Genomic DNA, 17,857 nt, shown 5'->3' with positions numbered 1-17,857 from the left:
GCAAAATGGAGTAGCTGAAAGGCATAATCGTACACTTATGGATATGGTGCGCAGCATGATGAGTTACTCCACCTTGCCATTGGGATTATGGATGGAGGCGCTTAAAACCGCCATTCACATTTTCAATAGAGTGCCAAGCAAGTCAGTGCCCAAAACACCGTATGAGTTGTGGACAGGAACAACGCCCTCCCTACAACACTTAAGGGTGTGGGGGGCCTAGCTGAGGCCAAAGTGTTTAATCCAAATATTGCAAAGTTGGATCCCAAAATAGTAAGGTTTTCGTTTCTACTGTCCAGAGAGATACACAAAGTTTGTAGAAACAAGACATGCAGTCTTCTTAGAGGACGAAATGATGAGGGGGCATGGTAGCTCAGAAAATTGATCTTGAGGAGAAAAGGGTGCATGCACCTAATCCGATGATTCAGGAGCCATTTTTCTCACTACATGTTGTACCTGCATCAACAATCCCTGAGGTTGCGGTTCAAGCACCTGTTGTAACTCCACCCATGATAACTATGGGAGAAGATCTGGAACCTGTCCGTCAGGAGCCGGCTGAACCCGTCGTTGAGCATGAAAGGGAGGTGCAACAGCCACTTTTAGAAGATGTGCCGGAAGATGAGGCATAGAATGAGCCTAGGGGTGCGGCCCTTAGAAGGTCTACAAGACCCAAAAGGTCAACTATTTCTACTGATTATAAAGTTTATAACACAGAAATAGTTCATATGGAAGGTGATCGCACTTCATATGAAGAAGCCATGAGAAGCCCTCGCTCATCAAAGTGGCTGGAGGCAATGGAAGACGACATGAAATCGATGAGTTGCAAAGATGTTTGGGAATTAGAGAATATTACTAAAGGAGCCAAAACAATAGGCTGTAAATGGGTCTACAAAACTAAGTATGACTCTAAAGGGAATGTACAAAAGTATAAAGCACGACTTGTCGCAAAAGGATTTACATAAAGAGAAGGGACAGATTACAATGAGGCATTTCCCCCAGTCTCATGTAAGGATTCCTTCATAATCATAATGGCATTACTTGCACATTTTGATAGAGTTACATCAAATGGATGTAAAGACGGCATTTCTGAACGGGGATTTAAAAGAAAATGTTTACATGAAACAACCCAAGGGTTTTATCATGGAAGGCAAGGAAGATATGGGATGTCGCGTGAAGAAATCTATTTGTGGATTAAGACAAGCCTCTAAACAATGGTATCTAAAGTTTAATGAGATAATTAAAAGTTTTGGATTTAAAGAGAATGTTGAGGACAATTGCATTTATGCAAAGTTTAAAAATGAAAAATATATTTTCCTAATCTTGTATGTGGATGATATCTTGCTTGCTAGCAGTGATGTTAGTCTGCTACAAGAAACAAAGTAGTTCTTGTCCTCAAATTTTAATATAACAGACCTTGGTGAAGCATCATACGTTTTGGGCATAGAAATTCACCGAGATAGGAAAAATGGAGTTTTAGGACTATCGCAGAAGGCATATTTAGAAAAGGTTCTTAAAAAGTATAATATGCATGCGAGTAAAGCCACACCTGCTCCTATAGTCAAGGGCGACAGTTTTGGGAAACTCCAATGTCCCAAGAACCAGTACGAGATCGATCAAATGAAAGCACTACCATATGCTTCGGTTGTTGGACGTTTACAGTATCCACACGCCCTGACTTAGTTTTCGTCACCTGGGTACTCGGTAGATATCAAAAGAATCTAGACACAGAGCACTGAAAGATGGTAAAGAAAGCATTGCGTTATGCGCAAGGCATGAAGTACCACATGCTAACATGCAGGAGATCTGATTCCCTAAAGATAAGAGGGTATTCGGACGCAGATTTTGCGGGAGACAGGGATGATAGAAAATCCACGTCAGGATACATGTTTACTCTCGCTGGAGGGGCTATTTCGTGGAGAAGCTCCAAACAGTCAATAGTTGCATCGTCCATGATGTATGCAAAATTTATAGCGACTTAAAAGTGGTAGATTATATTGACAAACCACTAAAGATGTACTGTGATAATCAGCCCACGGTATTCTATACTCTAACAAGTCAAGTAATGCTACCAAAACAATAGAGATAAAGTTTTATGTTGTGAAAGATAAAATTCAGGATCACACTATAAGTCTCAAGCATATAAGGACAAAGGATATGCTTGCGGATCCGCTTACGAAAGGCTTACCACCCAATGTGTTCAAGGAACACTTAGCCGGCATGGGTTTAATAGAAAGCCTATGATTCCTGGATCATGGGAGGCCCAAAAAACACAGAATTTGTTTCAAAACGAGGTATGTTGTAGTTGTCTGATTCTATCGGCAATTGAGCTATGACGATGAAACATGTTCTATGTATTGATCAGTGATGTAACGAGTAAAGTGAAAAATATATGGTTAAAAGTAAAGTTGAGACAGGGAAGGGGGGTATGTTAGGTTGATCTCTACCACGTGTGCCCAACAGCCCATTAGATCCGCGCCCTGATCTCGGGCGCTCACCCGCCTATGGTTGACGGGCCCCTGTCACGCGGGCTATATAAAGAGGTGGGGGCCGGGGCACACACTAAGAGGTTCGTCGCACTGCCGCAAACCCCACCAATAAACCTACCGATCTAGGTTAGCCCGAAGGGACGGGAAGCACCGCCACTGCCGCTGCTCACTCTCCACCGCCACCTTCTTCACCATGGCCAATGACTCGAGCTCTTCAAGCAAAGGAGAAGGTAAATCTACCGCTAATACCTAAGCCTACCCGATCTACAGATCTATCAAGACTATGTTAGGAGTCACCAGCCACTAGATTACTTGCCTGCCTGCACTGTCAAAGTCACTATTCAATTACGGAGCAGGCTTAAACACTCCAGCTGGCTGGTTACCCCGGCATAAGTAGCACAAAATAAGATAGTGCCCGGCAGATGGTGGGTTATGATCCTCCAAAATCGAACTAATCTGCTCCACAGCCCTCTCTGTATATATGTTATACATTCTGTTTTTGCCAAACTCACTTGCTTCTGTCTATTATATATAAGTAACCAACAATCTGAAGCATAGCCTCACCAAAAGCTAAAATGACGCATCATATAAATCAAGACATGAAAACCCTATAGTAGAACTCTTATGTCCACAGCTAAGAAATGGAAAATAATCTTGTGTACATCATATGCTAAAACACTTGACCAGTTATGAGTCCTAGAAGCCTTTTGGACCGTCAGAGACAAAAGGAAAAAAAAAAGAGCAAACATTAATACGTACAACATGATGAAGAACGGTGAAGGCTTTAAGCCGCTAGGCCTCTTCTCTTGAACCATTTCCTTTTGCCTTTAGACTATCTGGCTCTTCCTTGATCTCTACCGAAGCTACGCTGACCAACATAATATTCAAAACAAGCATCTCCCCAAGAACAATCATGCTGGCGCTGAAATACCATTATAAGAAACTCAGTGGCACAATCAACCAATAGCCTAATAACAGACTTATTAAAAAGTACTCCCTCCGTTCGGAATTACTTGTCATAAAACTGGATGTATCTACAACTAAAATACATCTAGATACATTCATTTCTTGGACGAGTAATTCCGAACGGAGGGAGTAGTAGAGTAATATAATGTGCGTGCTGTATGGAAGATAAAGCTCATATCGTTCCTGGTCATATTCCGTAGAAACTTCCTAATCATGTGTTAAAAGGGTGTTTGGAGCTCAGTAATTCAAACATATAGATAAAAGAAGTTCAGGACTTACACATGATGATGTTGCTTTCCATCCTTTTTTGGCAGCCTCTAGGAATAAAGAACAAACGCACAATAATGCAAAAAGAGACGACGTGCACTTGAGCAAAAAACTCTCACTAGCTTCTATACCGGGGAGACAGAGAGCAGGAACTCTGGCATCAACCTCTGCAGCAATATGCCGCAGAAGGGGCAACGAGGAACAGCAGGTGCTGAGTAAAGTGATGATTCATCGTCTGGATTGGCAGCACCCAACAAAGGAGATGTCTTCATGGCAAAATAGGTCTCAGGCACAAGCTTATCAACCATTCCTCCACAACATACACAGTACCAGGTTGGTTCCAGAACAGAGCATAAGCGCATCGATGCTGCACATCTTGACAGCTTGTGCCTTTCTGTCGGAACAATAGCAGGATCGACACTTCCACACAAGGCTATGTCAGGTGACTCGAAGTGAACCGGCGTGGAGCAATAGGCACAGGTTTCTTCAGCTGAGTATTCACACACAGAGTTGATCCTGCAACAGAAAAACAATTTAAAGCAGATATACTGAATGCCCAATTTTACAGTTCAATGAACTGACAAAACTAATAGATTACTTTAGGTCCTTGAAGTAATGGAATCAGCTTATAGAGTAGATGAATAATAAATCTACCAAAAACTGAATACCTGCTTCCAAGACGCTTAATTGTCGAACTGAGAGATCTGAGCTGATTATGCACTCCTCCACTATTCATAGACACCCAAGAACGCATCTGGGCAACACCAACAGGAAACCACATGTTTTCAGCACATGCGCCCTTGCGAAAATATGACATTCGATTGGAGACAGCAGCAAAAGTGAAAGCCACAAGTCTCTCTCGTAGCTCTCTTTCGCTGCTCAACAGAAGACTGCTCCACAAATCAGTTGACGTGCTATTGCCATTTTCTCCAGCAGGATCACGAAGCATTACTTTCCTACAAATGATATTCAACAGGTGTAGCTTCCGCGAGCTGACATTGGACATCATGTCCTTTCTACACTGACACAGGGTATCGATAGAAACACATTGTTGATCATCTGAAAACAAATCTGAGACCCATTTATGCATTAGTGTCTCCAGAAATGCTGGTGCGAATTTCATGAGCACTTGTAAAGCAGCTATGACATCCCATAAGACAAGTCCGGTTTCACATTTTTCATAATTCTTCAATGACCAAAGAATGTTGGAACCCCACCATAACAAGTTAGTCTCGGATGACTTTGCAGATTGTTTGTTGGAGATATAAATGTCCTTGTTTAGTGGAATGCCAAGGAACTGACCACCAATCCAAATGAACTCAACCACTGCCTTTTGCGTCCTGTTGTTTTTGTTCACAAAATGTTACCATGATGAATTGACGATGGACTCTTATCTCAAAGCAATCAATACATGAAGATTTCTATTACAAGACTCCAGTACTTCCTATACTAAGCTCATAAATAATACCTGGCTTGGTACATCTGGTCTAGCATATTTGGATCCAAGCTGCGGACCTGAAAGAGACAATATCCATCAATTGGTGTAGCTTATGTACACAAGCTCAAGTGCAAAAGTCGCAGTTGAGCAACAAATGTCAGATTTAAGGAACAACCTACAGCATACCACAGCAATCATTACTTCTCCAGGTGAAAGTGTAAGACCAAAGCATTGATGAGATACTACTGAGAGCTGCATGAACATTTGAGATACCAGTTAGTATGATACAAGCTCACAAATTCAGGAAAAAGGCGAAGGTCAACAAGGAGTCTCAGTTTTACATCTATTGATTCTTTTAGCTCTGGGAAATTTGTGTGCACGGGAACTTCTTCAAGTTGATTCTTTTCAAAGATCCAACAGCGCGCAGAATTATCCTGATAAAGATGAGAAATTTGCAGAATCCGCATGAAAAACAAAGTTTAGGATGACATAAAATAATACTGTGCAGTATAATACAATTCAGGTGCAAGAAAATAACATGGACATGGGAGTTATTGTTAGAAGCATATTTGTGAAAAACTAAAGCAACTCCATCAAATACAGAAGCCATCAAAAGGGACTCGTAAATTTTTAGCAGTTACAAGTTTGCAATAGACCCAAAGTGGTCGGACCCTTCCCCAGACCCTGCGCAAGCGGGAGCTACATGCACTGGGGCTGCCCCCCCCCCCCCCCCCCCCCTAAGTTTGCAACAAAGCTTGGATAACAGTAACAAAAAGGTATCGCGATAAGCACAATAGTACTAGTACATAGCCAACAGTACTAATACAACATATGTCAAGGGACCAAGACAGCGGTCATTGACTAATTATCCATAACTAGGTCAAGTGGTTAACTAGCCTTTTAGCTTGGGATAACTGCCAACATAGATCCGGCACTCCGTTTACCTTCTCACTCATGTCCTCAAAGTTTCAGTTACTTGAACTAAACCACCACTCCAATGAGTTTCATTGGACCGTAATACACCCAGAGAAATACCGACATTACGACGTAACATGCCATAGCAACATGTCATATGATGGCATTGGCATGGGATCTTCACATGGTATTGGTTGTTAGTTGACATCAGTATCCATCTCACAATATTAGTGATGATTATGTTGTTAATTCTAGCATATTTGGAGCGTTTTTGTAACTTTAACAACCAAATAAGCACATACTACCCACACTACCATAGTAACAAAATTTGTTAGGACTTCAGATAGTAGTATTGCCACTCCCTGGGGGGGCTAAGGGACTGGCTAAGGTAACCTACTAGGAGCCAAGGGTAGCAGAGGAGACAATTTCATGATTTTTCTTACCCTACCACAATCAGAAGGAATAATCACAGAGTTGCGACAAGTTAATGCACCTGACTGCAGCTGTATAAACAGTGGCCATCTAAACCCCATGATAAACCTGTCACCTATGGTAGTGTTGACATTTAGTCGAATTTTATTGGAGAAAAAAGACATTCGATTACAATGAAATTTTACCACTCGATCATGTGCATGACATTCACTGCTATTCTCAACTTCGTTGCTGCACAGGTGCAATATCCATGTTTCCAGTGATCCAGATACTCTTCCAACTGCCAAATTAACCTCATGTCGAGGCTGAGCTGGTGTGGACAATGAAATTGATGAGACAGGAGCTGATGAATTAGTGGTCACCTGAAAAGAGGAACATTTCAGAATTGAGTATATAATTAGAGCAGCCACAGCAATAAAGCTAAAGACAAGCATGCCTATATTCATTGGATGTTACATCAATTAGTCTCGAATATCCACCTATATGCATCAAATAAACACAGGTACAAAGATGTTGCTTAATATGTACCTCTGCGACTGACAAAAATGACACTTCTTTCGCATCTGTACATTGATTCAATCCTTCGATATCACCTGACCATATCTTCACACTGAAAAAAGTTCATGGAAAATCATTGATCGCGCGGGTTCTATGTTGCTGATCTAGCATCCAGGACTTCTTGCGAAATAGCACAAAACATCTTATTTCTAATTAATTAAACATAGGTACCCTTTTCCACATGTCATGAATCAAGCTCAACGAAACCATTTAAAGACAAACGATAAGGTTGCAACATTTACAAAGAATAAGTATAAATGTGCTTGCCTTCCGTCCGAGCATCCAGTTGCTAAAAGCAATGAAGACTTTGAAGATCTTGAACATGAAACTTCCCAACTAATGGCACAAACCGATGAATTATGAGCTTGAAGAACCCCAACGAATATTGGATCATTGGTAACAGTGCAAACATCTATTGTGTAGTGCTCGGGCTTATTGATTTTCCAAAATGAAACATCCCCAGACTTTGAGCCAACAGCAAGAATACACCAATGAGAAATAGCATTGTGTAATGGCAAAACTGGTGACCATGCAACTACGAGAGAAGACAAAAGTGCATTGCGACGTGAATATTGTTTTGCTGTGATCAGAGGAAGAAGTTTGTTTTCTCCATTGCAAGAGAATGCTTCTTCGGTATTTTGTGAGCCAGCTTGTGCTTTTACAACAGCCATTTCATGCACAGGCATGTCAATCTGGAATCACAATTGGGCCAAAGTTAAATCGAGAATCAGATAAAAGACAACCATGCATGTGAGTTAAAAATAAGAAGAATTCACAAAATGACACACTTTTCCTATGCCTTTGCTCTAGAAGCACACCTTTCATTGTCCATGCCAGAATGGCACATATTTGGTTGACAGTTAGACAAAATGACACTATATTTTTCTCATTTTTTTCATTCCGAGATCACATGTCAGAGTTTTTAGGACGAAAATGTTCCTGATATTTTTGCTGTAGCCTGCTCCCATTTCAATTTAAAAAAGACCGATCGATTGATTAGGGCCGGTACGTGCAACCTGGAGAGAAGAAAGAGCAGAGAGGCGTCGCGCTGCTGGGCTTTACCCCGCCTCACTCATCTCATGAACAGAAAACGATACAATTACATTGCCAAAATGTTGATGACATCCAAAAGACAACAGGCAGCAAGCAGCTGCTACGCTTGCTGCTACAGATAGAGGAGCAACAGCCAAACACCAACAGCCTACAAGTACCTCCAGTGAGCAGAGCAAGCAGCGCCTGGTTGGGGTCAGTTGCACCATCAATGCACAAGTTGGCAGAACCAACAAGTTGCCGCCGTCCTCAGCACACACAGAAACGGACGGCTGGGAGGGGCACCTCAGCATGCCCCTCGCCTGCCGGCTGCTCCCGGTCCACCACAGCAGCCAAGCCTCACCTGCTCTGGTGCAGCCACCACACGGCCTAGTTCCATGTACCACCGGCCGGGACAGACAGAGGAGGGATGACGGCAAGCTAGAGGGAGGGATGCGCCGAGGCAGCGGGTAGGCAGCGGCGAGGGGCAGAACAAGGTGAGGGGCGGCCGGGGAAAGGCGAGGAGAGGAGTCGATCGATTTTGATCAATCCGATCGCTTCTAAAACCAGTTCTGATCGATTTGATCAGGAGATGCACAGGGAGTTAGACCAGAGGGCATATTCATCCAACAATGTCTGACATGTGGCCCTAAAACACAAAAATGAGAAGAAAAAAAACACAAACTATGTCATTTTGTCTACTTGTCATCCAAATATGTGTCTTTTTGGCAAAGACAATGGAACATGTGCCTTTGAAGCAAAGTCAAAGAAAAAATGTGTCATTTTGTCAAATTTCTCAAATAAATCGAGTTAAACTGAACATAAGCCTACATATCAACATGTAAAAACTACCTTTTTCATAGGTATCTTCGTTAATGTAGGGCATGGATTCAGAGAGAAGTCTGCATCCTTTGAAGTGTCATCTCCATCATCATCATCATAAACATAGCCTTCAACTCTACAATCAGTCAAAATCCACTTCAAATAAATTCAGGCACAAATTTATTTTGAATGGTTCAGGCACAATATAAGAATGCTAGAAGGCCACCAAAAAATGTTGGCATTTCAAATGAAAATAAAATAAATCAGTTAAAGACCAAAACATATGCTAGTAGAAATGTGGCATGATGGGTTTGAAAGTTGAAACGAACACCCCTATGTACCTTGTTTACGTATGGTAGATGAGGCTGATATATCAACAGTTGGCACTAGATAATAGCTAAGATGAATAGATTTTTAGCAATGTCGTGCACCCTTGGCTTGGCTTACCTTATTTCTCAGATTAACTATCAATACTACAACAGAAAAGCGTGCATAGCTTTCCCATTGCAGTGTAGATTTATAACCACGCAAGGTGACATACATTCCTTTATATAATGAGTCAGCTTTAGGTGCTTTGTAAACATGGCCAAAACTTTGTATGCTCCTTTTTAATCTATCATTCTTAAGAAGTTGCTCCCCACTATATCATATTCTCTCAACATGCAGCTACTCCACCTCACATACATGCCACGTCAGCAGCTTCCTTGAAAGATGCGCAAGCAGAAACAAACAGCCGGTCCATGCATCTACCAACAAAACGCAGCCCATCTTCTCCATTGCTTTAATTACCTGGATTGCACATCTTCCCCGTTTCTCTCCGTGACTCTCGATTTCCCCACTAGAAACGTACATCAAATAGATGACGGCAATCATCCGCCTTCATCAGTCGTATTTGATCCTCCCCACCCCCCATCTTCTCCATTCACATCATCATTGCAGCCGTGAACATGTGCTGGGCAGGACAAATTGGAGCCCTCACCGCCGCCGCCGCGAACGCTTGCTAGGCAAACCCAAATCCCACCTTCATCAAGCCGAGTTGAAGCCCCCGCCATGACTCATCTCCTTCAGGTGTGTCGTTGTTGTGCTCTGGCTCCTCTTCCTGCCGCCGGCTTCCCCACGCCGGTCGTCAAAGCCGATCCCTCATGCCGTTCCTTGGCTGTGAGTCCTCAAAACTGGTCGGTCGTCAAAGCCGATCCCCATGCCTGTCGTCAAAACTGGTCCCCACGCCGGTCGTCAAAGCCGATCCCTCCTTGCAGTGCGACATCGGACGCACCGGACGCGGCCATGCCCATCGCGGCCCCAATTAGTGAGGGATCAAGCAGGATGCCCTCAGGAATGAGCAGGACGCCGGCGTCTCCCCCGCCGCCATGGTCTGCAAGCCATCCCTGTCGCGGCTCCGAATTGGAAGGAGCAGGTACTTACGTTTTATTCGCTGCAATTGTTGTCCCTGCAGTTACTCCTTCTCGCCAATTTTAGACGCAGAGTTAGATCACTTTAATTTCTGAAGTGCGCATCTTCATCTAGCTTACAAATCGCCCATCACACGATGTGCATATCTGACGCCGGCCTTCCTCCTCTACTCTGCAGTTTTTTTCTCAGTTTAACATACAACCATGAGATTTCTCTCGACACACAAGGTATCATGTTTTAGATCTAATTTTCATGTTCATGATCCTTTTTGTTCTTTGATTTTACAATTTCAATTCTACCTTGAATTCTTTGCAAATAAAAGAGGCTGCATTGATACCTTCAATTCAATAACTCTTATTTTAATACCACTATTTACATTATTTTTCCAGTCCTGCATCCTAAAGCGACAGAACTGTTACTTATACATGTTGCACTTAGGAAGTAAAGTTGTTTCACATGCTAAGCAAAGCAGGCATTGATAAATGATATTCTTACCTTGTGAATAATTGTTTTCTTCATTCTGAGCAGGCTAATTCATACCCAGTTTATGTTATTTGTCACATTTCCGATCTCAGAAGAAACATTTTATCTTAACTTTACTCTCAACTGATTTCTTAGTACAGATATTCATAGCAACTCACAGGGCGATTTAATTAAAGGAACCGATCAGTGTCTTTCGGTCTGCTGATTTTTTTCTGTTGCATCTCCTACCTTATGGTGTTTGATTCTGCATATATATAGGAGTATTCTGCATTTTTTATAGCATTTCAACCGTTAAAAGCTTAACGAGCCTAAATATAAGTATATTTTCTGACTTAATCACGCCAACAAGGTATTTAATCAAGATCCAAGCAGTTCGCAGCTCCTTTTCTTTATGCAAAATTTTGTTATCTAGACAAGATATCAATTTGACCACCAATAATCTCCTCAGACACTTTTACAGGTTGCACATGTTACTATCTGTCCTAGCAAATGATCAACAGAATTTACTCATAAAAAATCAACCTGGCCCTGATATTTTGATACTGAAAGAAACTTTGAGTCTGCCTCTCTTCTCTTATGAAGCTGTACGTTTTGGCATGGCAAATTGGGATAATCTGTTTGGTGATTATTGTGTTATATGTTTGCCTATGTTGGTGTACCGCTGGTCATCTCGCTGATCTTGATCTGCCATCTCCTTTTCTCAGTCAGGTTTGATGTAGATTCAGATAAATAGGTTTATGTAAATTGCAGTCTTCTCATGTGATTTGCAGGACATTGCTACATATGGAGACAAATAAATTTGCAATGTATGTTCTCCTCATATTTGTGTAATAGTTTTATGTCTTATGGGGCTGGAGCATAGCATTGATTTCCTTATATTTGACCATATGAATATGAATGTTTATGGTGACATTGGGTTGTTCGTAGATAGGCATCACTAACAGACAATAGACTACTACACATTCTTAATGAGGTGGGTAATATATATCTAACAATTAACCAAATATGTAGGATGTTAACGGAATTTGAATATAGTCCATATTTTACATTATTTATTATTATGGTGTTTTCTATATTGTTTATGTCTAGGTAGTGATGCATTTGCTAAATATGATCTCAAATGACTGGATTGACACCAACACAAATTTGTTCCATCATACTAGCCTCCTGATGGCTTTCACTATGGAATATATAGGGTAGTAGCTCTTTCTGAGATCATATTTGAACTTGCAGTAGCAAACCGATGTGTGAGAACTATGCAACAGTGGCATATTCATTTTGCACATTATGATTCCTTCTGGCTGCTACTTTCTACAACAACCATTTTGCTACTATATTAGCAATGTATTATTTTCATTCCAAGCAAATCAAAGCAATAATTTACCGCAACAACATGAAATATGTTGCAACCGATTCCCGCAGCAACGCGCGGGGTATCATCTAGTTTTACCAAAAGAGAGGTCAATGCTTATTGCTGAAGCTCGACATAGCTAAAGCCTTAGATACTGTGGCGTGGTCATTCCTTTTCGAGTTCCTTAGATACAAGGGCTTTGCAAACCGGTGGTGCTCTGTTACTGCAATCTACTAACTTCTTATGATTGGAGGCCATCATTGCTCACTAAGGATTGGACTTCACTCACAGAGAAAATGCCAAATGCAATAAAGGTACAATCTGTCTCCCAGAAAACAAGTGTTGAAAGTGTGAGGCCCAGAGCAAACTTCTAAACCCATATTTCTCTAGAGTCGCTGTTAATATGATCTAGAACTGTACTGGCATGCAAATCTTTTCACACAAACTTTTCCGGCACCGAGCCACTAAGGCATGTGAATCAATCTTATCATTTATCTTGAACTAACCCCTCTGGATTATCTTGTTATTTCAAAACTTGGTTATGTTTTTCAGTGAAAATTGTAAAGCTTTGATGATTTAACAGACAGTACCATTCACCTTACTGGCTTCCTTTTTCTCCGTCCAGGACCCCTGCGAGAAAGAGGTTCTTGCAATTCACCGGCATATCCTGTGTCCAGTGTGTGCTTGTTATTTAACTTCTCCTAATATATGAAGGGAAAAAGTTCATGACGATATTCTATGATAATCAAGAAAACCACTCAGTGCTCAAGTGGAAGGGAGCATACCTGAGGAGCGTGGTCAATATTTGCCTTTTCCTAATGTATGAGAGAAAACTGTCAACAACAAAATTCTACAATAATCAGGGAAACCTCGGTGCTCAGGTGGAAGGCAGCGTACCTGAGGAAATGAATCTGGACCATCATCCTCTCCGAAGTTTATATTTTGGTAATAGTTAAACAACAATTGAGATATATCCGCAACCTAACCAACCAATAGGAGTTGATGAGCATAATTGTAATTGTGGCCTAGACCAAGTGATAACTCCACAATGACAGAAGAAAATAAAACTGAAACGAAAACAAGAAATATTAACTTCGGCAAGAACAAACTTGTGGGAGATTTAATAAAAATGAAAAAAACTATGACCCAAAATTGTAATGTACTCCCTCCGTCCCATAATATAAGAGTAGTGTCAAAAACGCTCTCGTTCTTATATTATGGGACGGAGGGAGTACAAGTTTCTTTTGTTTGTAACAGGTGAAAAAAAAGGTATTAACATATAAAAACTTGACTGCAAACTAGGTGAAGCTGTTAATGGTGAGCTATTGATATATATAAATTATAGGATCCATATGCATATGGATCATGCAAACTTTAGTCCCAAGTATACAGAAAAATGAGAATTATGGTGACTACCGATTCTAACTCCAGATGTCTTAATATGAACTACTTTAGCCAAACAGGTGTTTACCTTAACCCAGTCATCACAAAATTCAGAAACTGGCGGGCGGTAAAGATTCACGTGACCATCAACAGTACAGACAGCCAACAAACAACTGAAATAATGATCCATATACACAAAAATATTAGGCGAAAAGATGAATACATGAATCTAATATATCAGTCAACAGAAATTACCCAGAATTAGGAGCAAATCCTTGTTGAGACCATGAAACTGACCGTGCACATGGTTCAGTATCACGCGCTAAGGATGTTGGCACTAAGCTTGGTTCAAAGAGATCTGCAAATGTTGAGAAGATTTCAAATGAAACAAAAATTGCTGTTTTCCAATTGTCATAAAGTAGCCGACCTCTGAAATGTCATCCAGATATTCCATTATAGTCCCAAACAAGTGGTATTTTCACTTCATTTGAACAGCATACTAGCATATCATACTCTCACTGCAATATCAATGTTAACTAACTTGTTATTACACTACAACTGAACAATTCTTCAATATTTGCCACAGATTGAAACAAATCCATACATCAATCATCATCATCCTTTGGAGTTGGCCTTTGACGATCTCAACAAAAGCACTGACTGAGTACCTAGTTTTAAAACATCAAATTGCTCACGATGTGTCCAAACTAACACTACGAGTCTTGAATTCTCACAAGCATTGTACTGACTATGCAACCATAATCAAAAGACTCTCAGGATGAAATAATTATTTCACCTCATTGTGCCTATCAAACTGCATGAGTACCCTACTAACATGTACAATACACATTCAACTTAGGACCTACCTTCCCTGTTAACCACTCCAATGGGAAAAGGATCCCTAGGGCGAAGCACAACGAGTCCACGAGGCCCATCAAGAGCTGCTGGGTTCTAGAGGAAAAACATGACGAGTGCAATGCCAATCCAATAGATTGATTACCATAATACCTGAGAGTGAAAGTGAAGGCGGGACGATAGGGCGCTGAAATTGCTCATACCAGGATAGTGACGATGTGGCCAGAGGCAACGGCAACCAAGTTGTCACTTGACCAAGTGATGGCATCTGGATAGGATGGGGAGGCAATCAGGGTGGTGGCTTGGTAATGCGGAGCCATGACACCGAAGCCAGAGAAACCTTAGAGCATCAAACCCTGCAAAATGTATGCCATATGATATGATGACTTGTAATTAACCTTGCATTCATGCTATTATAGTCCAGAATCACCTGGAGCTAATTTCATGTTCACAAGTTAAAAAAGTGGAGCTAGGGATACAGTGTCCATTACAGAATCGCATCAGTCAGAGGTCAGAAAAATGTTGCATGAACAGGGAAAAAGACAGGGAGCAAACAATGTGACGACAACAGCTATGGCACTAGGTTGGGTGTGCTGCTGCACGAGCGGTCTCCATTGTCGGCCCCCACTGCCCCCCGTTCTCCGGTGCCACCTCCGCCACCACTCGTGCAGAGAGAGAGAGAGAGAGAGAGAGGCCAGGGCATCCCAGGGAGATAGATGAGAGGAGGCACAACCAGCAACTGGTGCTGTTGCTGTTGCTACTTGCTGGTTGTGTCTATGTCATGTATATGAGTTGTAATAACATGACAGAGTAACCAGCAACCACATGATACATTAGTGTCAAAAACGCTCTTATATTATGGGACAGAGGGAGTAACTCATATACATGACATAGACACAACCATCAAGTAGCAACAGCAAGGCAGCAAGACATGACAAGTCATTCTCATAGTTCATTCAATAGCAAGCAGCAACTCAAAATACCAATTAACAGATACTCCCTCCGTAAAGAAACCTTAACTAGTTCTGTGGCAAGCTCTTGTAGAAAATCCTACTCCTATATATATTTCTTTACGGAGGGAGTAGCAAGCAGGGGCGGATGTAGTAGGGTGTAGGAATCTGGCCCAGTGCATATATATATATATATATATATCAGGGGGGGAAACGATATTATATTTCTTTACGGAGGGAGTAGCAAGCAGGGGCGGATGTAGTAGGGTGTAGGGTGTGGCCCGCCACACCCTAAGAAATCTGGCCCAGTGCATATATATATATATATCAGCGGGAAAATTGCCTTTAGGCCCAGCTCTCCAGCCCAGTTAAGAGTCACCGCCCAATCAATCCCAAACTGATCGATCGCACGACTACTGGGTTACATGACCCGGCGCAGAAATCTCGATCGAATCAGCTGTAGCCCTAGCGGCGCAGTAGCGGCAGGCCGAAGGGTGACGGCGCCGCACGGCAGCAGGAGAGGACCGGCGTCCAGCAGTGGCAGCCCGACGGCCACGGCCGGCAGCGGCTGCAAGCAGGTGAGCACACGGTCGTCTTGGCGTGTAGGTTGTGGCGGAGTAGGGAGTACGCACTAATTAAAGTTAAATCTACTTGTACGACAGGAGTACTAATCAAGGACGCTTCACTCTTTCTGGACAGGTGCTAGCTCGTTGCTGTTTCTCCTTTTCGATCCTAATTACTAATAATCATAATCAAGGGCACTTCCGCTTCATCGTTTAGGGCAGGTGCTAGTTCATTGCTACCTTCTCTTTTTAATCCTTGTAATTTTGAACAGCTTTCTGCCTTGTAAATTGCAACATCAACAGACCAACTTGATATTGATCAACAAATATATAAATTGATTAAATGTAATTGAATAACTAGTGAATTGATTTCGTAATTTTGCATGTAGAATTGTTGAAATATGAAGAGGAATTGCGACATTGCATCTCTTTTTCGGAAACGTGAAGCAAAGAGGATTGCATCTTCAGCTCCAGATGCTACAGAAGGGCAAAATTCAGCTTCACTTGAAGCTGCCTCTCCACCACCGCCGCCGCCGCCGCCACCACCACCGCTAGTTTATGGCATTGATCATCTTCCACATGATCCAAGAGAAAGGTTTCCTATTGCAAGCTATAATGGCAATGATCAAGATGCAGTTTGAAGAGCATATACTCTTAAAGTTGTGTGTCGACTATATGCACATGTTTTTTTTTGCGGGAGCATGTTTTATTTGTGCTAATGAAAAAAAAATCTAGCTACCACACCCTACTGTAAAATCCTAGATCCGCCACTGGTAGCAAGCTACTGCTCTAATTATTTATCAAATTTTCTCATCACGAAGGCAAAAACAACACACTTCAGTAGCTTAGTCACATACCAACTTCACAATTCACATATGGATGCTGGATATAACATAGAAGAATGGGACTGGGTAGACAGAAAAGAGAAGAAATATTACCAGCGTCGACCGAGGTCGGGGTGTCCTGGTTTGTAGCAGAGGGAGGCGACCGGCGTCCTGGTCGGTTGGTCCACTGGGTGGCCTCTGGGACGACTTGATTGGAGCAGACTCGCAGAGAAAGGTTGGACCGCCGGAGACAACGAACAAAGGGAGGCAATCGAGGGGACCAGGCGGGGGCGTCTGCAGGCGCGGGACGGCGGGAGGCGGGAACGGCGGCGAAGGGTGGAGACTGGAGAGGGACAGAGGGAGCGCCAGCGCGGGGTGGCGCGGCCAAGCAGGGCGGCGGCGAAGCGACGCCGCGCCAGGAAGGGGTGGCGGCGGAAGGGGCGGCGGCGCCCGAGTTGCAAAAAAAAAAAGTTCTCCCCTAACCCTCGGGCGCCGCCATTGGTGGAGGTGTCGGGGTCTGGAAGTTATGGATCGGGGCAAGGAGGTGGTGGGCCGAGGGAGGGTGGAGCGGGGCGGGAGGTGGTGGGGAAGTCCGTGGAAAGGGGCGCGCCGGCGGCGAAGAAGTCGACAGGACAGGCCGCACCAGCGGCGAAGAAGGGCGCGGGACGGGGCGCGCCGGCGGCGGGGATGTGCGTGCGAGGAAGAAGGTAGGAGGAGGTGGGGGTCGTGCGCCCGCTCGGGGGTGAGAGAAAGTTGGATAGTTGGAGATTTTTTTCTCGTGGTTGCTGCAGTCCATATCGGCTAAATTTTTTTTAATAATACATTTTTTTATGAATTTTCAGAAAAATTACACTGGATACAAAAATTTCAAAAATAATACACCGTCGGTCCTCTACTGGCCGACTGGGCCTAGTCAGCCCACAGCAGGCCGACTGGGCCTAATCGGCCAACAGCAGGCCGATTAGCAGCCTTTCGGCCTAGGGGTGGCCGACAGGCCTCTCGAGCGTAGGCAGGGGGTCCAGTCGGCTTATGGGAAGCTGATTGGGACTAATCGGCCTTCCGTAAGCCGATAGGTGCATGGCCGATGCAATCGTACGTGGGTTCAAGTCTTGCGCTGGTTAGCGTGGC

General features: G+C 42.9%; 1 protein-coding gene across 3 annotated transcripts; it reads right to left on the bottom strand.

Annotated features, from left to right (window-relative positions):
* Positions 1 to 2,929: 2,929 nt before the first annotated feature.
* Positions 2,930 to 17,482, bottom strand: LOC123091203 (uncharacterized). Of its 3 annotated transcripts, none has more exons than XM_044512634.1 (19): positions 16,844 to 17,482; positions 14,596 to 14,748; positions 14,404 to 14,488; positions 13,793 to 13,895; positions 13,626 to 13,710; positions 13,052 to 13,135; positions 12,940 to 12,969; positions 12,752 to 12,855; positions 8,941 to 9,046; positions 7,327 to 7,751; positions 7,030 to 7,111; positions 6,687 to 6,863; positions 6,563 to 6,616; positions 5,496 to 5,588; positions 5,341 to 5,406; positions 5,185 to 5,231; positions 4,385 to 5,056; positions 3,729 to 4,232; positions 2,930 to 3,405 (listed from the first exon to the last, which is right to left on the bottom strand). In XM_044512634.1, the coding sequence occupies exons 2-18, from the start codon at positions 14,710 to 14,712 to the stop codon at positions 3,842 to 3,844; spliced, it is 2,721 nt and encodes a 906-aa protein (XP_044368569.1). In that variant the 5' UTR covers positions 14,713 to 14,748; positions 16,844 to 17,482; the 3' UTR covers positions 2,930 to 3,405; positions 3,729 to 3,841. The 3 variants fall into 3 exon arrangements, with proteins under 3 accessions (XP_044368569.1, XP_044368570.1, XP_044368571.1); XM_044512635.1 differs by having other exon boundaries at positions 13,835 to 13,895; XM_044512636.1 differs by lacking the exon at positions 6,563 to 6,616.
* Between the last annotated feature and the right edge of the window lie 375 nt (positions 17,483 to 17,857).

Source organism: Triticum aestivum, chromosome 4B, assembly GCF_018294505.1.
Source record: "Triticum aestivum cultivar Chinese Spring chromosome 4B, IWGSC CS RefSeq v2.1, whole genome shotgun sequence".
Taxonomy (NCBI): Eukaryota; Viridiplantae; Streptophyta; class Magnoliopsida; order Poales; family Poaceae; genus Triticum; species Triticum aestivum.
The sequence above is the reverse complement of the archived record's forward strand: the minus strand, read 5'-3'. Positions and strand labels throughout refer to the sequence as shown.